Source organism: Ascaphus truei, chromosome 4, assembly GCF_040206685.1.
Source record: "Ascaphus truei isolate aAscTru1 chromosome 4, aAscTru1.hap1, whole genome shotgun sequence".
Taxonomy (NCBI): domain Eukaryota; kingdom Metazoa; phylum Chordata; class Amphibia; order Anura; family Ascaphidae; genus Ascaphus; species Ascaphus truei.
Window position 1 is genome coordinate 98,726,806 of NC_134486.1, and position 22,352 is coordinate 98,749,157.

At 43.7% G+C, this 22,352-nt stretch overlaps 2 protein-coding genes across 7 annotated transcripts in view; one reads left to right on the top strand and one right to left on the bottom strand.

Annotated features, from left to right (window-relative positions):
• The window catches only part of CFAP61 (cilia and flagella associated protein 61), a 346,774-nt gene extending 346,436 nt beyond the window's left edge, over positions 1-338 (bottom strand). For 2 of the 6 annotated variants that reach the window (XM_075596250.1, XM_075596248.1), the window contains exon 1: positions 57-333. The gene's annotated coding sequence lies outside the window, so the exon portion shown is untranslated. Of the gene's footprint in view, positions 1-41 lie in introns of all 6 variants that reach the window. The other 4 variants (XM_075596249.1, XM_075596247.1, XM_075596251.1 and 1 more) reach the window with 3 other exon arrangements.
• Positions 183-22,326, top strand: CRNKL1 (crooked neck pre-mRNA splicing factor 1). Its single transcript, XM_075596253.1, has 14 exons — positions 183-342; positions 5,159-5,311; positions 6,306-6,397; positions 7,564-7,722; positions 9,862-10,028; positions 10,517-10,695; positions 11,558-11,728; positions 13,490-13,681; positions 15,004-15,063; positions 17,803-17,883; positions 19,066-19,305; positions 19,860-19,961; positions 21,138-21,386; positions 21,989-22,326. The coding sequence occupies exons 1-14, from the start codon at positions 295-297 to the stop codon at positions 22,163-22,165; spliced, it is 2,070 nt and encodes a 689-aa protein (XP_075452368.1). The 5' UTR covers positions 183-294; the 3' UTR covers positions 22,166-22,326.
• The last annotated feature ends 26 nt before the right edge of the window (positions 22,327-22,352 follow it).

The window sequence follows — 22,352 nt, forward strand, 5'->3', positions numbered from 1 at the left end:
GCCCGGTTCTGATCATAACGAGAAACGTCAATAAAACTCACACAGAAACCCCCCACCTCAATCCGCGGGGTGAAGATCCCGGGGAAGACGCTGTGTTTGGTTGCTATGGCGACGAAGCGGATGTGTAGTACTGGAGGGGCGGGGCGTTGCTGCCTGCGCCGACGTTGCCTGTGACGTTAGCACGCAGCGTGTGGTTCGGTGTCGCCTTTACGTCACGGCGCCTCGCGCGGCGGGTTCCCCGTTCCGGTTGTTGCTGGCAGGAGAACGGAGGGGGGGAAGCTCAGAGGAAGAAACATGGCGTCCACGGCGGCCGGGAAGCAGCGCATCCCTAAAGTGGCCAAGGTGAGAGAGACCCCGAGTCAGTCAGAGGCGATACCGGTCGGAACTGGTCGGATTAGCCACGCAGTGGCACTGTCCCGGGGGCCTGTTAACCCTGTCCTGGCCAGCTGCACGCTACAAATCAGCCATAGGGTTTAAAAAAAAACCCACAACCCCGTTCTGGCAGCGAAAGGGTTAAACAGAGCGGGGGGTGTCTGGCCCTTCTTGCAGCGAAAGGGTTACACACTTGCAGACCCCTATTACTGCAGGTATGGTTAATGTGTGTGTGTGTGTGGGGGGGGGGGGGGGTCAGAGCTTATTCTCCAATGGTTTTATAGTGGGTTGCACGTGGGACAGTGATGAGTATTGGGTCTGTGGTCGGGGGGGGGGGTGTTTGAGGAGTCCAGGGGCGGGGTGTCTTTGGAGTGGCATGATTGGCTCACACCTCACGGTGTAACATAGCAGCCAGCATTGCCAGTCAGCTGGCTACTTTGGCAGCTGAAAGTAGATGAGGGTTTTTTTGCGTATGGGGCACACCTGTTGGATTTTTTTTAAATCTCGGGGGCATCCCTTTTCATAAGACCACATGCACCACACTCGCCCTCTTTATATGCACAAACACATCACACTAGCAGCCTTATTACACACGCCACTTCATACTCGTGTAGCGCACTTTCCTCCCCCCTATGGGAGAGATGGCGGCTACGGTGTGTGTGGTGTGTTACCTGTGGCTCACAGGAGGCCTGAACCTCCGCCGCTGGGAGCCTGGGGTGTACCTGATCCGTCTGGTGACGGCGCCTCCACCTGCAAGGGATCCCAACGGGGTGGGATAAGCCCCTTACAGGAACAATACCAATAATACACACACTCGTATATGATAACCTTTACTGAACACAATAATATCGGTACCCTGTACCACACAGTAATATAGACCCCAACCTGATACCACCAGGGAGTGTCCCCAAAGTACATTGGGTGCCAGGCACCAATACCCGGAAGTCCCTTTTCCCAATGTCACGGCCCACCCAAAGTGTTGGAGATAACGCTATACTGTGAAGTGTTGGTGCACTTAGTTGGGTACCTGCCCTGGGGCTCCAGCTCCCGGGTGACGCAGATTAACACAGGATCCTTCTGATACAACGTTGTCATCCACGATGGTGTCCGCCTCCGCGTGGGGTGAATTCTGGGGTGGATAATATCACCTTGCAGTCTCTCACAGGGAGGTAGTCTGGTCCCAGACCTCAGTGTCCCTGACACTAGACAGTAATTGGGGAAGCGTCCCTATCTAAGGCTAAGGCCCCGCTCCCAGAGTCAGCGCACCTGCGCTGCTGACAGGCGGTGTACTGAGATACACAGACCGCGATCTGCGGTCTGTAGGGAGCGGGAGCCGGAGCGGGAGGTGGGAGGTTTGATCGGGAGGTGGGCGGGAGGTGGGCGGTTTGACAGGGAGGGGGGGCGTGGCTTGAGCGGAGGGACCCGCTACTCTCCCCCCCCTCCCTCCACGGACTCGGGCTGGAGCTGGAAGGTAAGTTTAAACACACACACGCAGGCACTCATTCATACACACGCGCACACACACACACAGGCAGGCACTCACGCACTCATACACACACACGCGCGCACACACAGGCAGGCACTCACGCACTCATACACACACACACACACAGACAGACAGAGGCAGGCACTCGGGCACACACACACACAGACAGGCACGCACTCAGACACACACACAGAGAAAGGCACTCACCTGCTTTCACTCCACACTCCTCCCCGCTCCCCGAAGCCTCTCCTCCTCCCGAAGCCTCCCCTCCCCATTGGCTCACAGCCACACACGTCACGCGTCAACGCTAGGAAACACCATTCTCTGGTGTCTCCAGCGGCTGACGCGCTACAGCGTGTAGTGCTCTGTGCAGCCAGGGGGGACCGGGACCGGCTCGCGAGGATTCCCCTGCTGGTGGGGAACTCGCGACCCGCCGCCCGCGCCAACGAGCGCAGCGGGACCGAGGCCTTAGGGGCCTTTCCTGAAGCAACCACAAGCTACTGTAAGCTGGGGTCTCTGGCCTAGTGCAAGGGCCTACTGACACCCTTACCCTCTGTTCCGACTGACTAGCGTGGTGCAAGCGCGCCAAATGTATCCAGTTCTCAGCAGGGGAATACTGCAGCCCTATTGGCTGTGGGGTGCCATGTGTTTCCCAACCCCTGGGGCTGCTGGGAGTTGTAGTTCTCCATCCGGAGCTATGTAGTAATGGCCGCCGGGCTCTTCTATGCATGCGCACCATCTCGTGCATGCGCGACTGCGCTGAAGATGGTGGCACCCTGGAGAGGGTGACGCCGGCAACTCGGTCGCCTCCGCCACTGGCACGTGCCACGCGCCACCCGCAACCTTTCCCGCACTCTCCCCATCCTCCACTGCCGGTTGCAGCGGAAGGTAAGGGGACGAAGGGGGACCCAGGCCACACTCGCCATTGTTATCAAAACACATTCTCTCTCCCCCTCCTCCCACCTATCCCCTCAAACCAGCCGACCCGCCTCACATGGCACACCCCTCGTCTTTCTCTATCACAGGGGAGCGCAATCTTTTTTCCCTGCGCTGCCCTGTCTGCTGTTCCCCTATCTGCACGCCCCCTCCCCCTCTTGCCTTGCCTCTGGTCACATGACCTTGCGGCGGCGTCGGATGTTGCGTTGCCATGGCGATGTGTCTACAGAAGCAAGGTAAGTGCAGTTTACAGAGGCCTTCGCCGCTTCCCCGGCACTTAATTTAAGTGCCTTCGGGAAGCGCGCGGGGCCTCTGTAAACCCCCCCCCCCCCCCGCAGCAAATCTGTCGCGCCCCCTACCTTGCGCACCGCTGCTCTCACACACTCCACACTCATGGTGGAGAAGCTGCGATCTGCTGTTCCCTTCTCTTTTCTGTGCCGGACAGAGAGAGAGTAGAAGCAGATCAAGTGTGCAGTGTGCCGAGGCTGCAGTACTCGAGATGAGAAACACTTGAGTAGAGTAGTACTGGATTCCCAGCATCCTCATGTTGACAGTCAGCAGGAGCGGAGGCCCCTTATGTGCTCTTCATTACAGCCTCCGTGAATTTGTACTAGATTTCAATAGCCCATATGAGTGGTTTACCTGTGAACAAAATTCATTGCACGATTAGTTATCAACTTTGTAGGGCCACACACGCTTGGGGAGCTATTCATTAAGTTCTGTTGTGGGGTAACAAATCTTTAACTGCAGTTCATGTCGATGACAACACAGTGGGGCAATGAGGCGGTCAGGCAGAAAGAGGGGAAATCTCTACATAAGTGGTGATATTTATTGTGTAAGACCAGAAACTGAGATCTTTTTAAATGTTAGTCTGTTTTTCATTAAGCTGGAAGTGTAGATTTGTAATTTATTAAAATAATGTTTATTCCCCATCTGATATATATGCAGATGTAGCTGGCGTTATTAACCCTCATTAATGACTTGACACACAAAATAATGCAATGAATATTGCACACATTAAGAAGGTAAAGCGCATGTTACTATTGTTTTCAATGGTGCTGCCGTAAGTCCCGCAGTAAATGTCGCGCTAATGCATTGCATTACCGGGTGCAATAACGTCTACTACATCTGTATCTGTGTCACATTGTATTTCGTTAGCGGTTGGGGTAGGGCAATAACACAAAATGGCCCATGTTAACCATAAGTATTGATCGTGATAATATTTACCACAATAAATATCTGTTCAATAGCGAAAAAATACATGAGTAATAGTTTGAATTAATTTGAAGTTATAGTAGCTTTATCAGTCGTGGAAAAATATGTGGGTCCCCTAAAATGCATCACAACCAACAACAAATGTACAAGCCTACTGTAGCATTACGTAAAATCCGTTTTCACATCAGGTTTTTTTCCTGGCGCAATTTTTAATGTGTACAGCAAATAAAAATACCACTTGTGGTACATTTGCACGTCTCAGACAGGTCTGCAACCCTGTCCTTCCCCATTACCGCTTGGCAAGCGGTGCTTCCACTGCAGCCAGGGATTCTGGATAATACCATGCAAATGAGCTTTTTGCTTCTTACCAATTTTAACATGGATCCCTATAAGCTTATCCAATAGCCAACGGTCTGTCCTGCGCCTCTGTGTATTTGGGCAAGTCACCTTAGGTGTCTCATACACTGGGGCAGTGTACGAGGGAGCTCAGCGTGGCCACAGAGTTGACCGGTGAAGGGGGATGTTAAATCTTACCTCAACTGCATCTCCGGTCTGGGACCCGCTCACCTCGTCTGCTCCTGCGTGCCGCCGTCTGGAGTATCCGGATAGAAGAGAGGTTTCGGCGCAACTGCGCATGCCTGAGTCAGTGAAGCTCCCGGATGTTTCTTCAATCAACTTTATTGTACCAATAACACACAAGGGTTAGAGGGGGAGAGTGCGGTGTAGCCCTTGTGTGTTATTGGTACAATAAAGTTGATTGAAGAAACATCCGGGAGCTTCACTGACTCAGGCATGCGCAGTTGCGCCGAAACCTCTCTTCTATCCCTATAAGCTTATGCCTGTCATATTAAACAGCTGTTTTTCAGTACAGCCCGGGTTAAAGAAAAAACTTTTAACATGGTACGATAGGATCTCATGTTTGTTACTGTTGTCCTAAACGTGACTGGCCACTTGGTCCGTTTTGTTCGATTCAAAGCTCTAGTATAACAGTGTGCTTTCCACCTGGCAGTAATTTGTCACTGCTAGCAATTTTAGAGATTTTCTATAGCCATCTGCAATTTTTACATTCAGTGCTGACCAAGTTGTTACTTACTATAGGTTTAACAAAAGTATTGTCATTTTGCTGATCACACTTGCGCTCTCTTGCAGGTTAAGAACAAAGCTCCAGCGGAGGTGCAAATAACCGCAGAGCAGCTGCTGAGAGAAGCTAAAGAGCGTGAGCTTGAGCTCCTTCCTCCTCCACCCAAGCAGAAGATCACAGATGAAGAGGAACTGAATGACTACAAATTAAGGAAAAGAAAGGTAATGTATGCGTGGAGAAACATTGTGAGTTATTGCTAGTCAGTAAACGTTTACATGGGACAGTCACAACCAAATTGGGAACAAACCAGCAGTGGGTCTCCGGAGCTGAAATTAATGGGGTTCAGCTGAAATTAATGCGGTTCAGCTGAAATTAATGGGGTTCAGCTCCGGCGACCCCCTGCTTCAATTCAGTAATAAAAAAAAACTATAAATGAAACCTATAGTGCTGCTTTAAGTTGTCATTTTCCAGTCCTAGTTTACTATGTCAAGGCAAGTGTGTTGCTGTAATTTGTTTCTCATATATGAGAACGTAGGTATCCCCTGGCAAAAGCATTATGTACACTATAATCCCTAATGTTTAGGTTTTTGAAGGCCGGCTTTCAGGTCATACATTTCAAAAACCAGTGTGCACGTTTTAGATTATTAAACCAACATTAGAATTGTACAAAAGGTTTTCCGAGACTCGGTGCTTCCTATTTGAATGACACTGCAGATTGACGGCTGTTACACTTGGGAAGAGGCAAGTTTATCTACTACAGTAGATCCTGTTGCTAGGGGATCCTGGCCCATCAAAGTTTGAGCCATAACACATAGGACTGTCTGGGGAACTGACCAGCCATAGCTTCATATGAGGGTTGTTCTGAGAAATCACAGTGCTTGGCCTGGCTGCTTCTGGGAGGTATCTGGACCACACAGCTGCAGATAAGGTGCTACTGTGGCAAACCTAATAAGAATAATTTTTGACACTAAGGGGCTCTTTAAATGAGCCATAAAGTGGCCAATCACCCCACAGTCGTGCAAGGATTCCCATTGACTTGAATCGATCTGCCACTTCGGGGCTCATTGGATCAGCCCGTAGGTACTAATGTTCTGCGTTGCAATCAAAACATTTAATGTTCTAATCTTTTAAGCTATTTTTGCATTTTACATGTTGAAAAATAGTAATGGTAGATTTAGTTTTGAGCTTGTGCTTGAATGTATGTCTCGCCTGCAGACCTTTGAAGATAACATAAGAAAAAACAGAACTGTTATTAGCAACTGGATAAAGTATGCGCAATGGGAAGAAAGTCTCAAGGAAGTTCAAAGGTATGTACGTCTTCATTTTATTATACAGCCAAGTAGATCATCTTTATGTGGCGTCATTTCAAAATGGTAATCTGTCTTATAGCTCAAAAAAATTGTGACATATTTTACTTAATGTTTCATTAAACCACTATCATTTGTGGTGTATCTTACGTGACCGATACATTGCAAGATTGAAGTTTATGTACTTTCCGCACAATACATTTTATGCATTGTGTTGCTAAGGCCGCATTTATAGTGACGGCGACGCGACCGATGACGTCAACCGTCGCCATTAGCAAAAGCTGTATTTTTGTTTGGGGCGACGTCGCTGGCCTTGCAGTATAAAAGGGGAGGGCAGAGGGACGGAGAACCACCCGATTGGCTGCAAGGGGAGACAGTCGCCAAAAAAAAATCAAATAACACTGGCTACCAGAAATCTGGCAGCACTGTCGCTCCGTCCCTTTGTCGCCGTCGTGTGCACAATAAGCGCACGCGGCGGCGGCGGCGACAATGCATTTGTTTTGCCGCGGCGTCGCCGGCACTATAAGCGCAGCCTTGGGGGATATTTGCTTTATTCTTGTGTACACTGTGAATGTACTTTCTAACGTTTCTGTACATAAATAGAAATGGGCGTGTTAATGCAGTAGCGATAGTGCAGAGTAAAGGAGTACTTCAGTACAGTATTAGTCAATACCTTTTTTTATTTGTACTAACAATTGATACTATAAGACAAGTCTTCAAGAGTTCTCTCTCTTCCTCAGGTCCCCTGAGTTATAGAGATTACATGAGGTTAACACAGATTTAAAAATCAAGATAATCTAAAGCAGGAGATGTACATATCATGCAACAATGCGGATTGAATTCTTGTAACCCTGGGGAGAAGGTTAAACTTAATGAATCATTTCTTTTTAATAAGGTGCCTTCAACTTTATTTTCTATCCAATAGTAACAAGTAAAGCTTGTGTATACATACCAACTATGTAATATAGGTCACAAACATTAGTTACATCTATTCATTTAATGTTATTCTCCTTTTTACATTTCATAAAGTATGTTGTCGGTGTATTCCTGTTGACCTGTCCGGGTTACTAACAGTATATGTTTAAGAGGTGTAGGTACCTGGCGTGAGTGGTGCTGTATGAAATCCGAGTATATTGTGCTGTCTCTTAACCCGTCTGTCTCCTCAGAGCCCGATCTATATACGAGCGCGCTTTAGATGTAGACTACAGGAATATTACACTATGGCTGAAGTATGCAGAAATGGAGATGAAGAACCGCCAGGTTAATCATGCACGCAACATCTGGGACCGAGCAATCATCACCTTGCCCAGGGTCAATCAGTTCTGGTAGGTCTCCTGATATTAACTGTACAAGACACGATATCCAGAGTAAAAGGGGACGATAGACAGCACTCTGATAGTGTTAAATTTATGCAATTGCAGGTTGCACGAAACAAAAGGGGATCCTTATTCCCCTGTATAGTACTAACAAATCTACGTAAGTACCAGCACTCACTGTCTAATAGCTAAATGATGAAAATAGTTGTAATGCAGAAAATACATTTAATAATAAAACAAACCAGAAATAAATCAAATGTGTTTGCAGAAACCAGTATCACAAATGGGCATGTCACAAAGTGAGGGGTTGGGGTGGGGGGGGGAAAGGAAAAGGGGAAACAACATGAAACACAAGGAATATACACAAAAAACGGAGAACGGAAAGTATGCTAGGGGGGCGACGTTTCGAGGGACTACCTCTTCATCTGGCCCATTCCCCCTGGTCCAAGAGGTCCCAGAGGTACATCCCTAAGGCTCCCTTCCCCTATAACTGGTCAAATCAGACACCCCTGAAAATAGATAGCCATCATGCAGTGTTAGCTAAATACAGATAATGGCAGGGCAGCAAGAATCCACTAAAGTCAATGCCAGTAGTTCAAGTACCACAAGACACTGTTGGCAATAGTACAGCAAAGGCTGAACACAGCTTGCAAAAAAGCAGCTTGCAAAAAAGCACCAGGAGTCCACAACAGTCAATAAAAGGTTAATGGGAATAGCAAAAGAAAACAGTAATCAAACCCTGTGGCTCTGCTCCTTGTGCTCAAAGGAAATATGTTTCGGGATTATTGAAAATGACAAGTAAAGTAAATATGCTGCTGCATAATACTGCAAATTGCTCTGCCCATAGCACCATAATTCTTCCCTTGAAAGCAGCCAGACACTTTTTTATTTTTTATTTTATTTTTTATTTAATTATTGACACCTCCGCTTATTTTCCTTAAATTATTTTTAAAGCTGTCCTTATGAATAACTTTTTTTTTTTCTAAGTCCTACTTGCTCAAAAATAAAAATCTGCAAAATCTATTGTGGCTTTGGGGGTTACTTACAGAGGTATTTATTAATACTGGAATGCATGTGGTTCTGGAATATTTATTTTAGAACAATAGGTACCCGCAGCACTGAAAGAAAAAGCCTTTGTTTTTCAATTTGCAATGGTATATGTGTGCGGTCTTGCACTCATGAGGAATGCTGACACACAGTCTTACGTGTGTGTGTGTGTGTTCCGTGTTGTAGAGAGATAAATATGTGGTGCCACTTGGCAAAGGGAGGGGAACCCAGAGGCGTGGAGTGGGAATCTTCTTACCTCTGTCCTGGCCACCCTGCTCCCATAATTGCTTTTACAAGCGGATAGTCGTGATGCGCTGTGGCTTTGGCGGTCCCGTCCTGGCAGCTGTGTGCTTGCAGTGCGTACAGCAATAAGACCTCCCACACTCCTGGTTGCGTGCGTCCTGGATCACGGTAGATGAAAACACTCCTTGATGGTGCCCTAGCGGCGTGAAACGTGTAGTTGGGAGAACATGGGGACTGCTCGTCGTCTTTGTGTCTTTCAATAAAGCCCCCCTTCCCCCCCCTTTTTTCCTGACTTTCAATCATTGTCGTTTCCTTGTGCTGTTGCTCCGGAGGCCGGACGCTTTTTTCTATTTGCAAGTAATAGACTCAAGTTTAAAGATATACCACAGGTGATGCTGAAAACGCGGTGTCCTGTAGAGCAGGGGTGCGCAATCTTCCCAACTGCGCCCCCTCCCTGCAGGGCAGTAGTTGTACAGAATATCAAAGAGCATGTTTTAGTGGCTAGGGTAGCAGTCCAATATTTTATTAAAAACGAGGACTGTTTTCTAATCCATGTCTCCCTAGAATTTAGGCAAGAGTACTTTTATTGGTAAGTTTAAATAAGTAGTGCAGGTTTAAGCACCTAATGATTTTCCTGTCTCCATTGACTCACAAGTCTCCATTGGGAATGGAACAAACGCAAGTCTGGAGAAAGTGTATTCTAACTATTGTACTATTATTTAAAAAAGGTGTCACTTGTACGATCCCTGTATGATCAAAAAGCACTTGAGCTTTGATTAGAATGTTTTAATGTTGTCTGAAATTCTGTATCTTTGCACACACGGTCATGCTTTTGTTTCAATTCTTTGGTCTGTAAAGGTATAAATACACCTATATGGAGGAGCTGCTGGGAAATGTGGCTGGGACACGACAGGTGTTTGAACGCTGGATGGAGTGGCATCCTGATGAACAAGCTTGGCATTCCTACATCAACTTTGAGCTCCGATACAAGGAGGTGGACAGAGCGCGCACTACTTATGAGAGATATATCCTTTTCATAGTCTGGAAAGTACAATTCACACAACTAGATAGAGGACTTAAACCAGGAGTGGGCAACGTCAGTCCTAAAGGGCCAACAACAGGTCAGGTTTTAAGGATATCCCTGCTTCAGCACAGGTCTAAGCTACTGATTGAGACACCTGTGCTGAAGCTGGAATATCCGTAAAACCTGACCTGTTGTTGGCCCTTGACTGGCGTTGGCGACCCCTGACTTAAGCTATATGTTTAAACTACTCGTGACTGCAGTGTAAGAATTTATTCAAATCAATCGTACTATAAATAATGTAATTTCTTGAGTTTAAAAGACTGTCCGTAGACTTGGTTTTCTGATTGTGCTGTGGGCTTCTAGTAACAACTTTGGCAACTAATAATTTTTCTTTTATATATTACAAAAAATGAAGACACATTTTAAGGTGTGTGTGTGTCAGTTGTAGCTTACATTTGTAGAGCTTTGTTCTCCTTAACTTCCCTGCACTTGTTATTGTACACCCTGCTGTTAAGAACTGGATTAAGTATGCTCGCTTTGAAGAGAAGCACGGTTACACCGCGCATGCAAGGAAGGTGTACGAGAGAGCCGTAGAATTCTTTGGCGAAGAACTCATGGATGAGAACCTCTTTGTTGCATTTGCAAAGTTTGAAGAGCATCAAAAAGAAGTTGGTTTTTTTTTAATTTATTTTTTCATATTCTGCTGTAAAATGGGGGGTTAGTTCTCCACCATAAGCTTATTCTTGAGATTTTATTAAATAGTTTTTGTATTTATTACAAAAATGCACCAAAAAAAAAAAACGGTGGGTTTGCAGCCTGTTTTGCAATTTTTGCACTTACCATTGTAATTGGGGATATTATTTGTAAAAAGAGAATAGACCAAGCTAATATAGCCAAAAAATGTGCTTCGGCTTCACTTTCAGGGATGTTCTTGCAGTTCATTGCTTTTTAAGCTTATATATCTATATACTGTATATCACCCACCATAACTTAAGGTATGTGTTATTTCAAAGCTGTGTTGGTCTTCTCTTTGCTTGCAAGCCTTTCTGGTACTACTGTTTCAGTGTACTTTATTGACATTAAAATCATAGTTTATACTTGCGCTGTTTCACAAACTGTATTAATACGTGGACTTCTGTAACGATACCCTTGTGCGCTAATATTTTGTGATTTGTTTGAATGTGTGTCCTAAGTTTGGACACACACACACACTTCCCTCTGGTGGGATATACTGCACAATTTTGCAACTGAATCCTGTAGAAACTCTTGATATTTTTTGAGTTATACAGGGATATGTTGTCACCTGGGGGAACAACGTCGCGCGCTACATGTGTGTGGCTGTATATATAAATAGATGTATTTCACAATACCCATTTATGGAATCCATGTATACAGTTTGTACAATTTGTGAGTAGTTTCTAGACACTAATCAACTTCAACTACATTGTTATATCACTTTAGTCGTACTATAAGAGGAGTCGATATTTAGCCATGTTTGAGGGGAAAAACCGTTGTTGTTTTTACACTTAGTCCGAAAGAGTACGTGTCATCTACAAATATGCCTTGGACAGAATATCAAAGCAGCAAGCCCAGGAGCTATTCAAAAACTACACCATTTTTGAGAAGAAATATGGTGACCGTAGGGGCATTGAGGATATAATAGTCAACAAGAGGAGATTCCAGTATGAAGAGGAAGTAAAGGTAAGTAGTCTCTTTCTAGTCAGAAATAATGACACATGCCCTTTATAAATAGAAGAGTGGCCATTACATGGGGGGTTAATGGGGTTTGTTGACAGCTGGAGATAACTCATGCACCATCAATCCAAAGAAATTAACACTTAAAGCAGCAATCCCGCCTGCTCTTCATTTTTCTTTTACAACATTGAATCAATGGGGACCCCTGGAGCTGAATTATATTAAAACTCAGGAGACCCCCTGTCCCTACATACTTAATAGTCTAGATACCTGTGTGTAGTGATGTACCGGGTACCCGAAAATTTACCCGTCGCTTTTTCAGCTAGCCGGACCCTGCAGCAGGGGGCTGGGCCCAGCACCGTGTAGGAACCGGTGCCGGGTAATGTCAGAGTAGCTGAAAATACTTCATCACTTACCTGCAGCCGGCGACGGAAGGTGAGGAAGACCACAGCGACATCTGGGAGCAGCAGCAGACGTCCTGGTGGCAATGGCAGCAACATAAGTCTGTGTTCAGCCGGCGGGAACAGCAGGAATACTGCACACAGCTGATACCAGTGTGAGACGGGGAGCCATGTGACCGGAGCAGGAGCGTTCCTATTGGTCTCCTTTCCGGCTGTCCAATAGGAACGCTCCTGCTCCGGTCACATGGTTCTCCAACTCACACTGGTATCAGCTCCGTGCTGTATTCCTGCTGCTCCCAGATGTCGCCGCGGTCTTCCTCACCCTGCAGGTAAGTGCCGTCCGGGTACCCGGCTAGGTAAAATGATTCATTTTGCCCCGTTACCCTGTTTTCTGAAAAATTAGGACCCGGTACAACACTACCTGTGTGTTCCTCCTCCTTTTGGGATTTGTGTCTGGCTGCCAAATCTTGCAATATCATCCGTTGCTACTTCCTATTGGATGGCCATATAAATGCCCAGTTTAAACACTGGTAACTACACCAGTTAATATCTGGAACCGTTCGATCCTCTGAGTTGAAAATTAAGCGGTTTATCTCCGTAGGACCCTCTGGTGCCAATGGTTTAAAGAAATATATATTTTATTAATTAATTGATGCTATAAATGTTGTCTGTTTTTATTTTGTAGCTTCTGTACATGCTGCACTATTGGAATAGTCCTTTTAAATCTGTCCTTATTCAATAAGCTGTGCAGCCTGCTCGCTGTTCTGAAGTGACCACCTCCGACTTCCACTGAATGGGACTGCAATCTATTCCTGAGTTGAGAAGCAGTTCCACAGCATATGGAATAAGGGCCGCTGTGTGAGAAACTTGCCTTTAGGGGTTGAGTCTTGCTGCTACATGATGCCTTTAGTTAGGTGAAGGAGGAGCTGAGCTCGCCCTGTGGAGTGTTGGTTTTTGTCCACTCTCCATGCTGTGAGATTACATTTGATTTATTTCAAGAACTGAAGCTTTAATAAGGCATCGAAGTACATGAAAGCAGGAAATTATAACATGGTGACCCTGGTACTTGGGTCTTCACCTATTCAATGCTATGAATCTTCTTTCCTGTACTGTAGAAACGTTCCATTCCGTTCAAAGGAATGGGACTAACCTCTTCTCCAGCATGAGGAAGAGACTTTACGGCAGATTAAATAATGCGAAGCGTTGTCTCACTATACTGTATGTAGTAATCCACTACTGTGCATTGGTGGACTCTGGAGTAATTGTGTCGGTGACTGTACATAGACTAGTTCCATTTCAGAAATGCAGGGTTAGAACTTTTACTTTGGCTAAAACGTGGGTTCCTCTCTCTCCTTCCTTCTGTAAGGCCAATCCTCATAATTACGATGCCTGGTTTGATTACTTGCGCTTGGTGGAAAGTGACACGGATCCCGACACAGTGCGGGAAATTTATGAACGAGCTATTGCCAATGTTCCACCCACGAAGGAGAAGAGACATTGGAAGCGATACATTTATCTCTGGATTAACTACGCCTTGTATGAAGAGCTAGAGGCAAAGGTATAGTAAATGGAGCAATATATTGTGGTGGTTCATCAACAAATGTATCTTCTTTCAAGTCCATAGCATTGTGTTTATTGTCACTTTGCTCATCAGATCACCAGCACCTAGCACTGGCATGAAAAGAACATGTCCTCACTACACCGTTTTTTGTTTAGTACTTGGGGAAGATGCTCTTTTATTCACCTTTTATATAAAAATGTTAAGGAGACGGCAATCCAAACAACAAAATAAAAACTTGTTTATGCACTTACCGCCAGAGGACAATAAGGTGAAACAATGACGGTTGGCACGCACTCTGAATATAAAAGAGAAAAATGTGTTTTCATCTATTGAGATCCGCTTTCATTTCTAACCTGTGACCTCAAACTAGAATTTATATATAACCGATGAGTGCCTATCACTTTATTTTTATTTTTTATACCTGGTTTAAAACGGTTTCTAGAAATATATCTACGGCTGCCTCTTTCACCTGTTCAGTGCTGCAATATAAATCTGAAACACTTTGCAGTGTGTTCTGCCTCACCAAGCTGGGAAACTTATTAAAGCTGCAGTTCAGTCAATATCCTGCATGTGTGTTTTTTTTAATAAATCAGTTTTGTAGAAATAAAAATTGCTTTTAGCATTTTCTGTTTTTAAAAAAACAACTTTGAAAGACCAATTTTCTTGTTTTCTATTTTAACAGCCATTTGCTAAGGCACTGCCCCTTCATGTCCTGTCACAAGCCCTGGCACACCCCTTTGTCAGCCCTGCCCTCCCTCTAGCACATGTCAGTGCAGGAGTGCTCATGAATATTCATGAGCTTCCACTGACAGACAAGCAGAATATAAACAGATCCCTTCACTAATTGTCACCAAATTTCGACCTATCAATACATGGAGAACGAATTGACCTGCAGATATACAGTTCTTTAGGTAATTAGAGATTGCGCACACAAAACTATTGAAGTAAAAAAATAAATAAAAAAACAAAAACAAAAAAAAGACTGAACTGCAGCTTTAAAGGATCAGTCTTCCTGTTAGTCCTTCCCCAGTGATCTGCAGCTCTTGGCCTTCCTCCTGGTCCCGGAGATATTTACTTTTCTTAGCCTAGCATTTATGGATGGTAAACATTGCTCCTGGACACAGTGTTGGCAAGCCAGTGAATAATGGAAGCCATTCTATTGCATGAAGGCATCCCCTTTATTCATTGGCTCACGAGCTTGTTGTGGTTTGACATGGTAAATATAGTTCCCTGCTTGCTTTTTATAGTGCTCTTTTTCCAAGTATGATTAGGCATGGGTAATAACTTTGCAAGAGTGTTATATCCCGTCTCTTTTACAGGATCCAGACAGGACCAGGCAGGTGTACCAAGCAAGCTTAGAACTAATCCCTCATAAAAAGGTAAGGAACCGCTCATTCTATGTTTTTATTCATATGTGGCATTACAGCAGCAATCAAACCCCCCACCCCCTCCCATGAAGCCTATATGAGTTTAACTCCTATTCTATGGGTTTTTTTTTTGGGGTGGGGGGGGGTTTAATGGTTTTTATGTGTTGTATACCTTTCTTCATCTTTAACATCTCAGCACTGTTCATTACCCAGAATCCCTGGCTCAGTGGAAGCACTGCATGCTGAGAGAGGCCTCGGGTATAGTAGGAGCGCATGGCGTCGCGTGTGCCTGCTGCAGCGGCGATCCATGGCCTGGGGATCTGGAGGAGGAGGCGTAACGGGGAGGCGTACCCGTGACGTCACGTGAGCGGGTCACCCTCATTGGCTGAACCGCGTACGTGACCCGGCTGCCGTGCGACAAAATCAAATCATTTTTATAAAAAATCGGGCGCGCTCTGTCCTCATCTGAGGTACGGCCTTTTCTTTGCGCCTCGCGCCGTCGCACAGACTATGGACGGGGCCAGTTAGTGGTGAAAAGCATGGTTGCCATCCTGTCTGAGACATGTGAACTCTTTTATATGTTATTTTGTTTGTTTTTTTAATATAAATTCTGTAGTTTTATATGATACTGCATTTATTATTATCCAACTCTTAATGCCATTTTTAATGCATTTTAAAGCATCCTTTGATTTCTATAGCAGACTTTAGCACACTTTCCAAGCAGTGCAAGATTTTTGCAACACTTTCCTAGTTGTGATCATTTGTTGCCAATATTCCCATCAGTTTGAGCAGCAAACTGTAACAATAGATAATGTTACGTTCGTAATATAAGGTTACATTGTAGCTGCTGAGTTGCACTGACTGGAGCAGCAATTATGTTAGTCGCACAATCCGGATTGTTACAGATTTAGAACAGGAGCACCAAACCATTGGCAGTTTGGGTAAGAATATAGAATTGTAGATTGTCACACGCTTTACATATTCAAATAAGAAAGAGAGAGAAAGGGGGGGGGGGGCGTAGTATTGCTGCTCTAATATAAAGACATGCATTATTTAACGTGCACTGGTCAAGAAAGTGGTGCTTTGAATTTTGAAAGGGTTCTCCTAACACACTACTCGGGGATATGTTAAAAATCCTGTCTGGTTTGCATGCTCTGAGTAATTTACGTTTGACACCCCTACTCTACACAAAGCGAACCTGCTGCCCTATAGTTTCACGCAAGGGTTTCTGCGTCCGTCCAGTATGTTTAGAAAGTATCAAGCCTTTTCAAGCTAACTTAGAATACAATTGTAATGCTAATGTTTGTATTGTGCATACGTATGTGTTAGGACATCAGCCATTCCGATAACCATTCGTAACCGTCACAGTTCTTGTAATAGTAATTGCACTCCACAAATTAATAACCAAAGTAAAGAACTCAAATGTGCTCATTTTCATCCAAGTGAAGTAGGTGTATTTTATTCCAGGCATCATGTAGACCTTCCTTGCCTTTATCCTCCAGCAGAGGGTAGTGTCCCCCCACTGAATCTTAAGTTAAATTATTCCAAAACATTGCTGGCTTGTGCCACAGAACAGTAGTTTATTACGTAGAAAGTATGCAGACTAGGCAGCACTTCCCAAATGGAATGTAGGAATGGTGGGTGCACAGGGAGCAGTGGAGATACCCCCAATGTCCCCCTGGAACAATATAGAATTAGTGTTCCCAGCACTCCAAAAGAAAACTGACGCGTTTTCCATGTGTAAAAAATGCACAATGTGTATTGAAATAAGATAGTAACAGCGCAACCTACTGCAAAAGGCAATACAGGTGTAACCTGAAGGGAGGGGAAAGGTGATCACACAGACAGGGTGAGGAGGTGAAATTAACCAACAAATGAGGTGGGGAATATGCAGGATGATGTGAAGGGCAACGTTAACGTTTCAGGGTCAACAGCCCCTTCTGATGGCTCTTTCCCACAGTCCCCCAAACCAGAGGGACTATGGTACTTCCCAGCACCCTCGCTTCCAATACCTCCCTCTCAGTAAAAACAATGAGCGACACAACAGTGCTCACAGCCTACCAAGAACGGGAACACTCATTCTAGTAGTTTATTAAGTAGCCAGGGGCATAATATATTTCTACGGTTGCAATCAAAATGATGTGCCTCCATGAGGCTATCCTTAGAGCGGGCGGGCAGATGCACTGGCACTCGTGATGCGCGAGGACACAAATACATTTGTTTCCTCACGTGACAGCGAATGACGGCGAACCAGCACCGTGACGTCACGACACGCCCCCTCGTCGTGTCCAATTAGAGGGCACAAATCGGTCAAGTTTAGAGCAAGCGTGAAGTCACTAGTATGGTCGCGCACGCATGCACCCACCATGGATCTGGCCTAAGATTCATGTGACTATTTGACCACAGGCAAGTGAGGGTGCTGAAAAAAACCAGGACCCATTCCACATTCTCATAAAGCACATTGTAGTAAAGGATATAAGCTGTAATTTGTGCCAGCATCGTGCCTTTTTGTTGGTTACATTTGGGATTTGTTGCATGCCTGCTGTTGTCTCCGCTCTGTTACCTGTGTCTGCCATTTTCTGTGATCCATTTCCATGACCTACAATGTTTTCATTGGGACTTCTCATGGAGTCCAATATGTCCTTACCTCTTCTAGAACCTCTGTTTTTAACTACGTAAAATATCAGAGGCGTCACTATTTCACGTTTTCTAGCTGGTATCATACTAATTGTTTGCCTTTTTGTTTTCCAGTTTACCTTTGCAAAAATGTGGTTGCTGTATGCACAGTTTGAAATAAGGCAAAAGAATCTTGTGTTTGCTCGAAGGGCTCTGGTAAGTTTAGTTGATGGCCTCAGGTTAAAGGGGCAGTCCCATCTAAGACCAAAGTAAACTAATGGCAGTGACCTGAGTAAGTGTAGATGATTGGCACCTTTAAAAAGACAAATCCACTAAGTATTTCTAAATATTTTTTAAAGCGTTTTAATGTCTCCATAGTCATTAAATGTTTTGGAGAGTTTGCCTAATATCTTATGTGATAATGCTGTTCATGATCTGTGTGCGGGCCAATAGGTAAATTAAAATTTATGTTTTGTGTAAATTGTGACAAATTAAGGGGAAGAAAGTACCAGATAAGATTATAATTACACAGACATAAAGAAAACAATTTCACTTTTCTTGTGAAACAGATGTACAAAATTTTGCCTAGAAAATAAATTGTATGTGTCTACCTTTGTGGGACTGTCTATTTAAATATTTATTAAATTAGATGAAATGCATAGCTACCTCTCCAAACCAATCTGACCCTGTATGAAACATTATACAGGTAGTCCTCGCTATCCAAAGTTTCACTTTACAACGAATGGCATATCCAGCTCTTTACAATGCAACCCTACGGGCCGTTATCTGATGCCTGAATGCGTTATCCAACGCTTACCGCCACTGATTAACATAGGACTCACTTTACAATGGTTTCACTATCGAACGCATTATGTAGCTACATGGCTTAACGTTATTTGTGACCTCGGGTATTCAATACAAATCTCCCTGTTCATAAGAATATACAGGTATTTTTTAAGGTGCCATAAAATGTGATGTCATGATCCTGTTCCACCTGATGTTTTGAACCGTCTTCTTTTCAATGAAAAAGATGTCGCTAAACATACTCCTCAATCTATTTGAAGCTGGTCTTCTCGCAAGCAAACGTTCCACGGGAAAGACCTTGCATAGAGATCCTTCACTTTTCTCCTCCTCATATCTCTATCGTTACTAATAAATATTTATCTTCGGCAAAATATCATGGGTGGAATTCCCTATTTACACAAATATATTTCAGACTAGTAAATCTCTTCCCGATCGTGAGCACATGCACAAGCAGTTAGGTTGGTTGCTGTAATAATTAAAGTTACCCTGGCTAGATCATGAGAAGTATTTACTGAAAGAGAAAACAGGATGTTTTCTGTTAGGTGAATTTATTGAACTATCCGTTTTTGTTTTTTTTTTCCCCCAACTACATAGGGCACTTCGATTGGTAAAAGCCCAAAACACAAGTTGTTTAAAGGTTACATTGAGTTGGAGCTGCAGCTGCGAGAATTTGACCGATGCCGGAAGCTGTATGAAAAGTTTCTCGAGTTTGCCCCGGAAAACTGCACCACATGGATTAAGTTTGCAGAGTTGGAGACCATCCTGGGAGACGTTGATCGAGCTCGCGCAGTGTATGAGCTGGCCATTGGACAGCCACGGCTAGACATGCCCGAGGTAAGGACTACACCTGAGATAGGCTACTCTGAGGAGCCAGACAGACCACGCTTTCAGATGCACTCATTTTTTGGGGTGGTAGAATATTAATTATGTAATACGCCTTCTTTAAATACATACAATAACGTGACTCTTCCTGATGAAATTTTTTAGGTTGATCAAATGTAGGATACAACCGATTTTTTAAGTCCCCGCTTTCATTTGTGCACATATTGAAAGTGGATGCTTATTAATCACAAGCAATGAAGGCAGTTAGTCAACATGGGAGGTTTTTCAATATTTTTCTATGCAGATTACTTTGGTGGGAATACACAGATCATGTAAAAGCGAGAAGTGATTTTTACAAAGGGTAACTTTATACGCGTGGAAAGTTTCCAAGTAATGTCATTATACATATGTATATTTTGTTGTTGGGTTACATTTTTTTAAATATGCAATGATCTGGTGCTGTTTAGAAAAAACACTGGGTCAGCTGGATCAGTATAGAGATGTCCCTTTTCCTGATGGTACCAGAATATCCTTTCATGCCTCTCTGTGCCATTTCCCGTTTGCAGGTACTTTGGAAATCCTACATCGATTTTGAAATAGAACAAGAAGACTATGACAAAACTAGAAATCTGTACAGAAGGCTTCTGCAGCGAACGCAGCATGTCAAGGTATTTCATTTTGCTAACTGGAGGACATTACTTTTATGTTTTAAAATGCATAGTGAGGGTTTTCTTTGTACAGCATTTTCCTTGTTAAGCGTTATACCTGAAACCTATTTCCAAACTATGGATTGCAGACCCATTACACAAAGCGAGTGTTTATATTTGTCATCACAAACCATGATACACAATGATGTACATATACAGTTACAGGCATTGGAAATTCTTGCTTGTGTTGGCCAAAATGACAAAGCGCTGTCCCTGAGGTCACATCACTGATTGTGAGGGGGAGAAAAATATCTGGTTTCTAAGGTGGGAGGTTTGTTAAAATAAATGATTAAATGGTACTTCCACTTTAAACGCACAATTACTGTCTGATTACCACTTTATTTTGTATTTGGATTGTGCTATCTTAGCATATCTGAATTTTATACTATGGTACCACATGTGACTATACTGTCTCTTCCTGTCTCTTCTTGGCACGCCTTGGCTTTAGGAAAGCCAGGTAAATATGCAATGGCGAGTTACTCCACCCACAGCTCTGTAGAACACAGTAGTTTTGTTTTGAACCATAGTAAATCATGAGACTTGAATACCTGTGGATAATGATTAGTTTGCGCTGTACCTGGCCACTTATCATGAACATAGCAAAGCAAGTTGCATTCGATGGAATTGATGAGTTATATACGAACTACTCTAACATATGTAAATATATTTATTAATTATAGAGGGAAATCTGGGATTGTAGCTTTTGAATAAAGCGTTGTGGTGCCTTTTTGTTTTACACAAGTAATTCATGCTGCCCAGTATAAGCCTGGGCCTGTCCTCTCACAGTAGTCAGATGGAGTTCTAATTTCTGTTTTTCCAAGCAGGCAAAAGAATGTTGTATTGCAGTGTATTTGATGAACTTAAGTTTGACATATACATTTTAAGAGCACACCAATTCTTTTATTCTTAATAAACAGTTGTATATTCATACAAAACAGTTGTATAGTTCAGAAACCTCAAGTGTGCAAGAGATTTCCCAAACAACCAAAATATCAGGATTGCTAATTTCCAAAGATCAAGATCTAATTTTAATAAGTCATGTCTCATTGGAATCGCAAAGCACAAGTTGGTTAAGTAAAGCCCTGTACTTGTTTATCCCATGTAGACCAACAGCTTTGCTCTGCCCTCCTTTTTCAGGTCTGGATAAGTTTAGCGCAGTTCGAGCTGACCACGGGAGCGGAAGATACGTTGTCTAAATGCAGACAGATCTACGAGGAAGCGAATAAGACTTTAAGAAACTGCGAGGAGAAGGAAGAAAGGCTCATGCTGCTGGAATCCTGGCGACACTATGAGGATGAATTTGGGACAGAGGTCAACCAAGAGAGAGTGGCTGATCTCATGCCAGAGAAAGTCAAGAAGAGAAGAAAGCTTCAAGCAGAAGATGGGGTAAGAGCCATACATTTGGTATACGCAAAGTGATGTTCATCTTCTGGTTTACAGTTGTGATTTGTCTTGTACCTGATTATTTACTGCCATAATGATGTTCACTTTTCGAAGCTTACATGTGAATGATTGTAACGTTGCTTTTAGTTCACTTACAGCATGCCTTCTGTTTGATTTTCCACATGTTTCCAATTTTCCAACTCTCTGTCCATGAAATGTTTGTGAATTGACTGCATTATCCTGTTCTTTTAATGTAACCCTGTATTTTTATAACGCTGTGCCAGGACATACTTGAAAACGAGAGGTAACTCTCAATGTATTCCGTCCTGGTAAAACATTTTATAAATAAATAAACATAATTGATACCCTTGTAGTTATACATTAGATCCTTTTTAATGGGACAGGGTATACCCCTGTTTACATTCCCACTGCGGTGGTCAAAACGGCCTCCTCAGTCACTTTCAAAAACGGTCTCAAATATTTATAGTTGGCAATTAGTGTTAAATATAACTTACATTATTATTTTGGTATAAAGATGTGGGTGACAATGATAGCGAGGCGAAGTAGTGCTGTTTATAACCACATGTGCACCTTTTCCTTTCCAGTCCGATGCTGGGTGGGAGGAATACTATGACTACATCTTTCCTGAAGATGCAGCCAATCAGCCCAATCTCAAATTGCTTGCTATGGCCAAACTCTGGAAGAAACAGCAGGAAAGTGATGATCCCGAGCAAGATCCCGAACAAGATCCTGATAAAGACATTGATGAGAGTGTTTCCTGATCTGGCTTTTTGTAGACTTGCCCTGCTTATTTTTCCCTGGGTTTTTTTTTTTTTTCTCTCGTGTGCTTTTTGCTTACTTGTATATAATGCCATCATGGACTCATTCGCTATTCAAAGCTAGAGATCCTTTTTTTATGAAAATAAACCTGTTGCAAAATTTGTCTCTGTTTACTAGTAGTATCATTTT

Bases quoted from the DNA above. Each gene is read 5' to 3' on its own strand.
- CRNKL1 (XM_075596253.1), top strand. From the start codon at position 295: ATGGCGTCCACGGCGGCCGGGAAGCAGCGCATCCCTAAAGTGGCCAAG. The intron at 7,723-9,861 runs GTAGGTCTCCTG...TGGTCTGTAAAG, and splicing joins CCCAGGGTCAATCAGTTCTG to GTATAAATACACCTATATGG. The intron at 10,029-10,516 runs ATATCCTTTTCA...ACTTCCCTGCAC, and splicing joins GCGCACTACTTATGAGAGAT to TTGTTATTGTACACCCTGCT.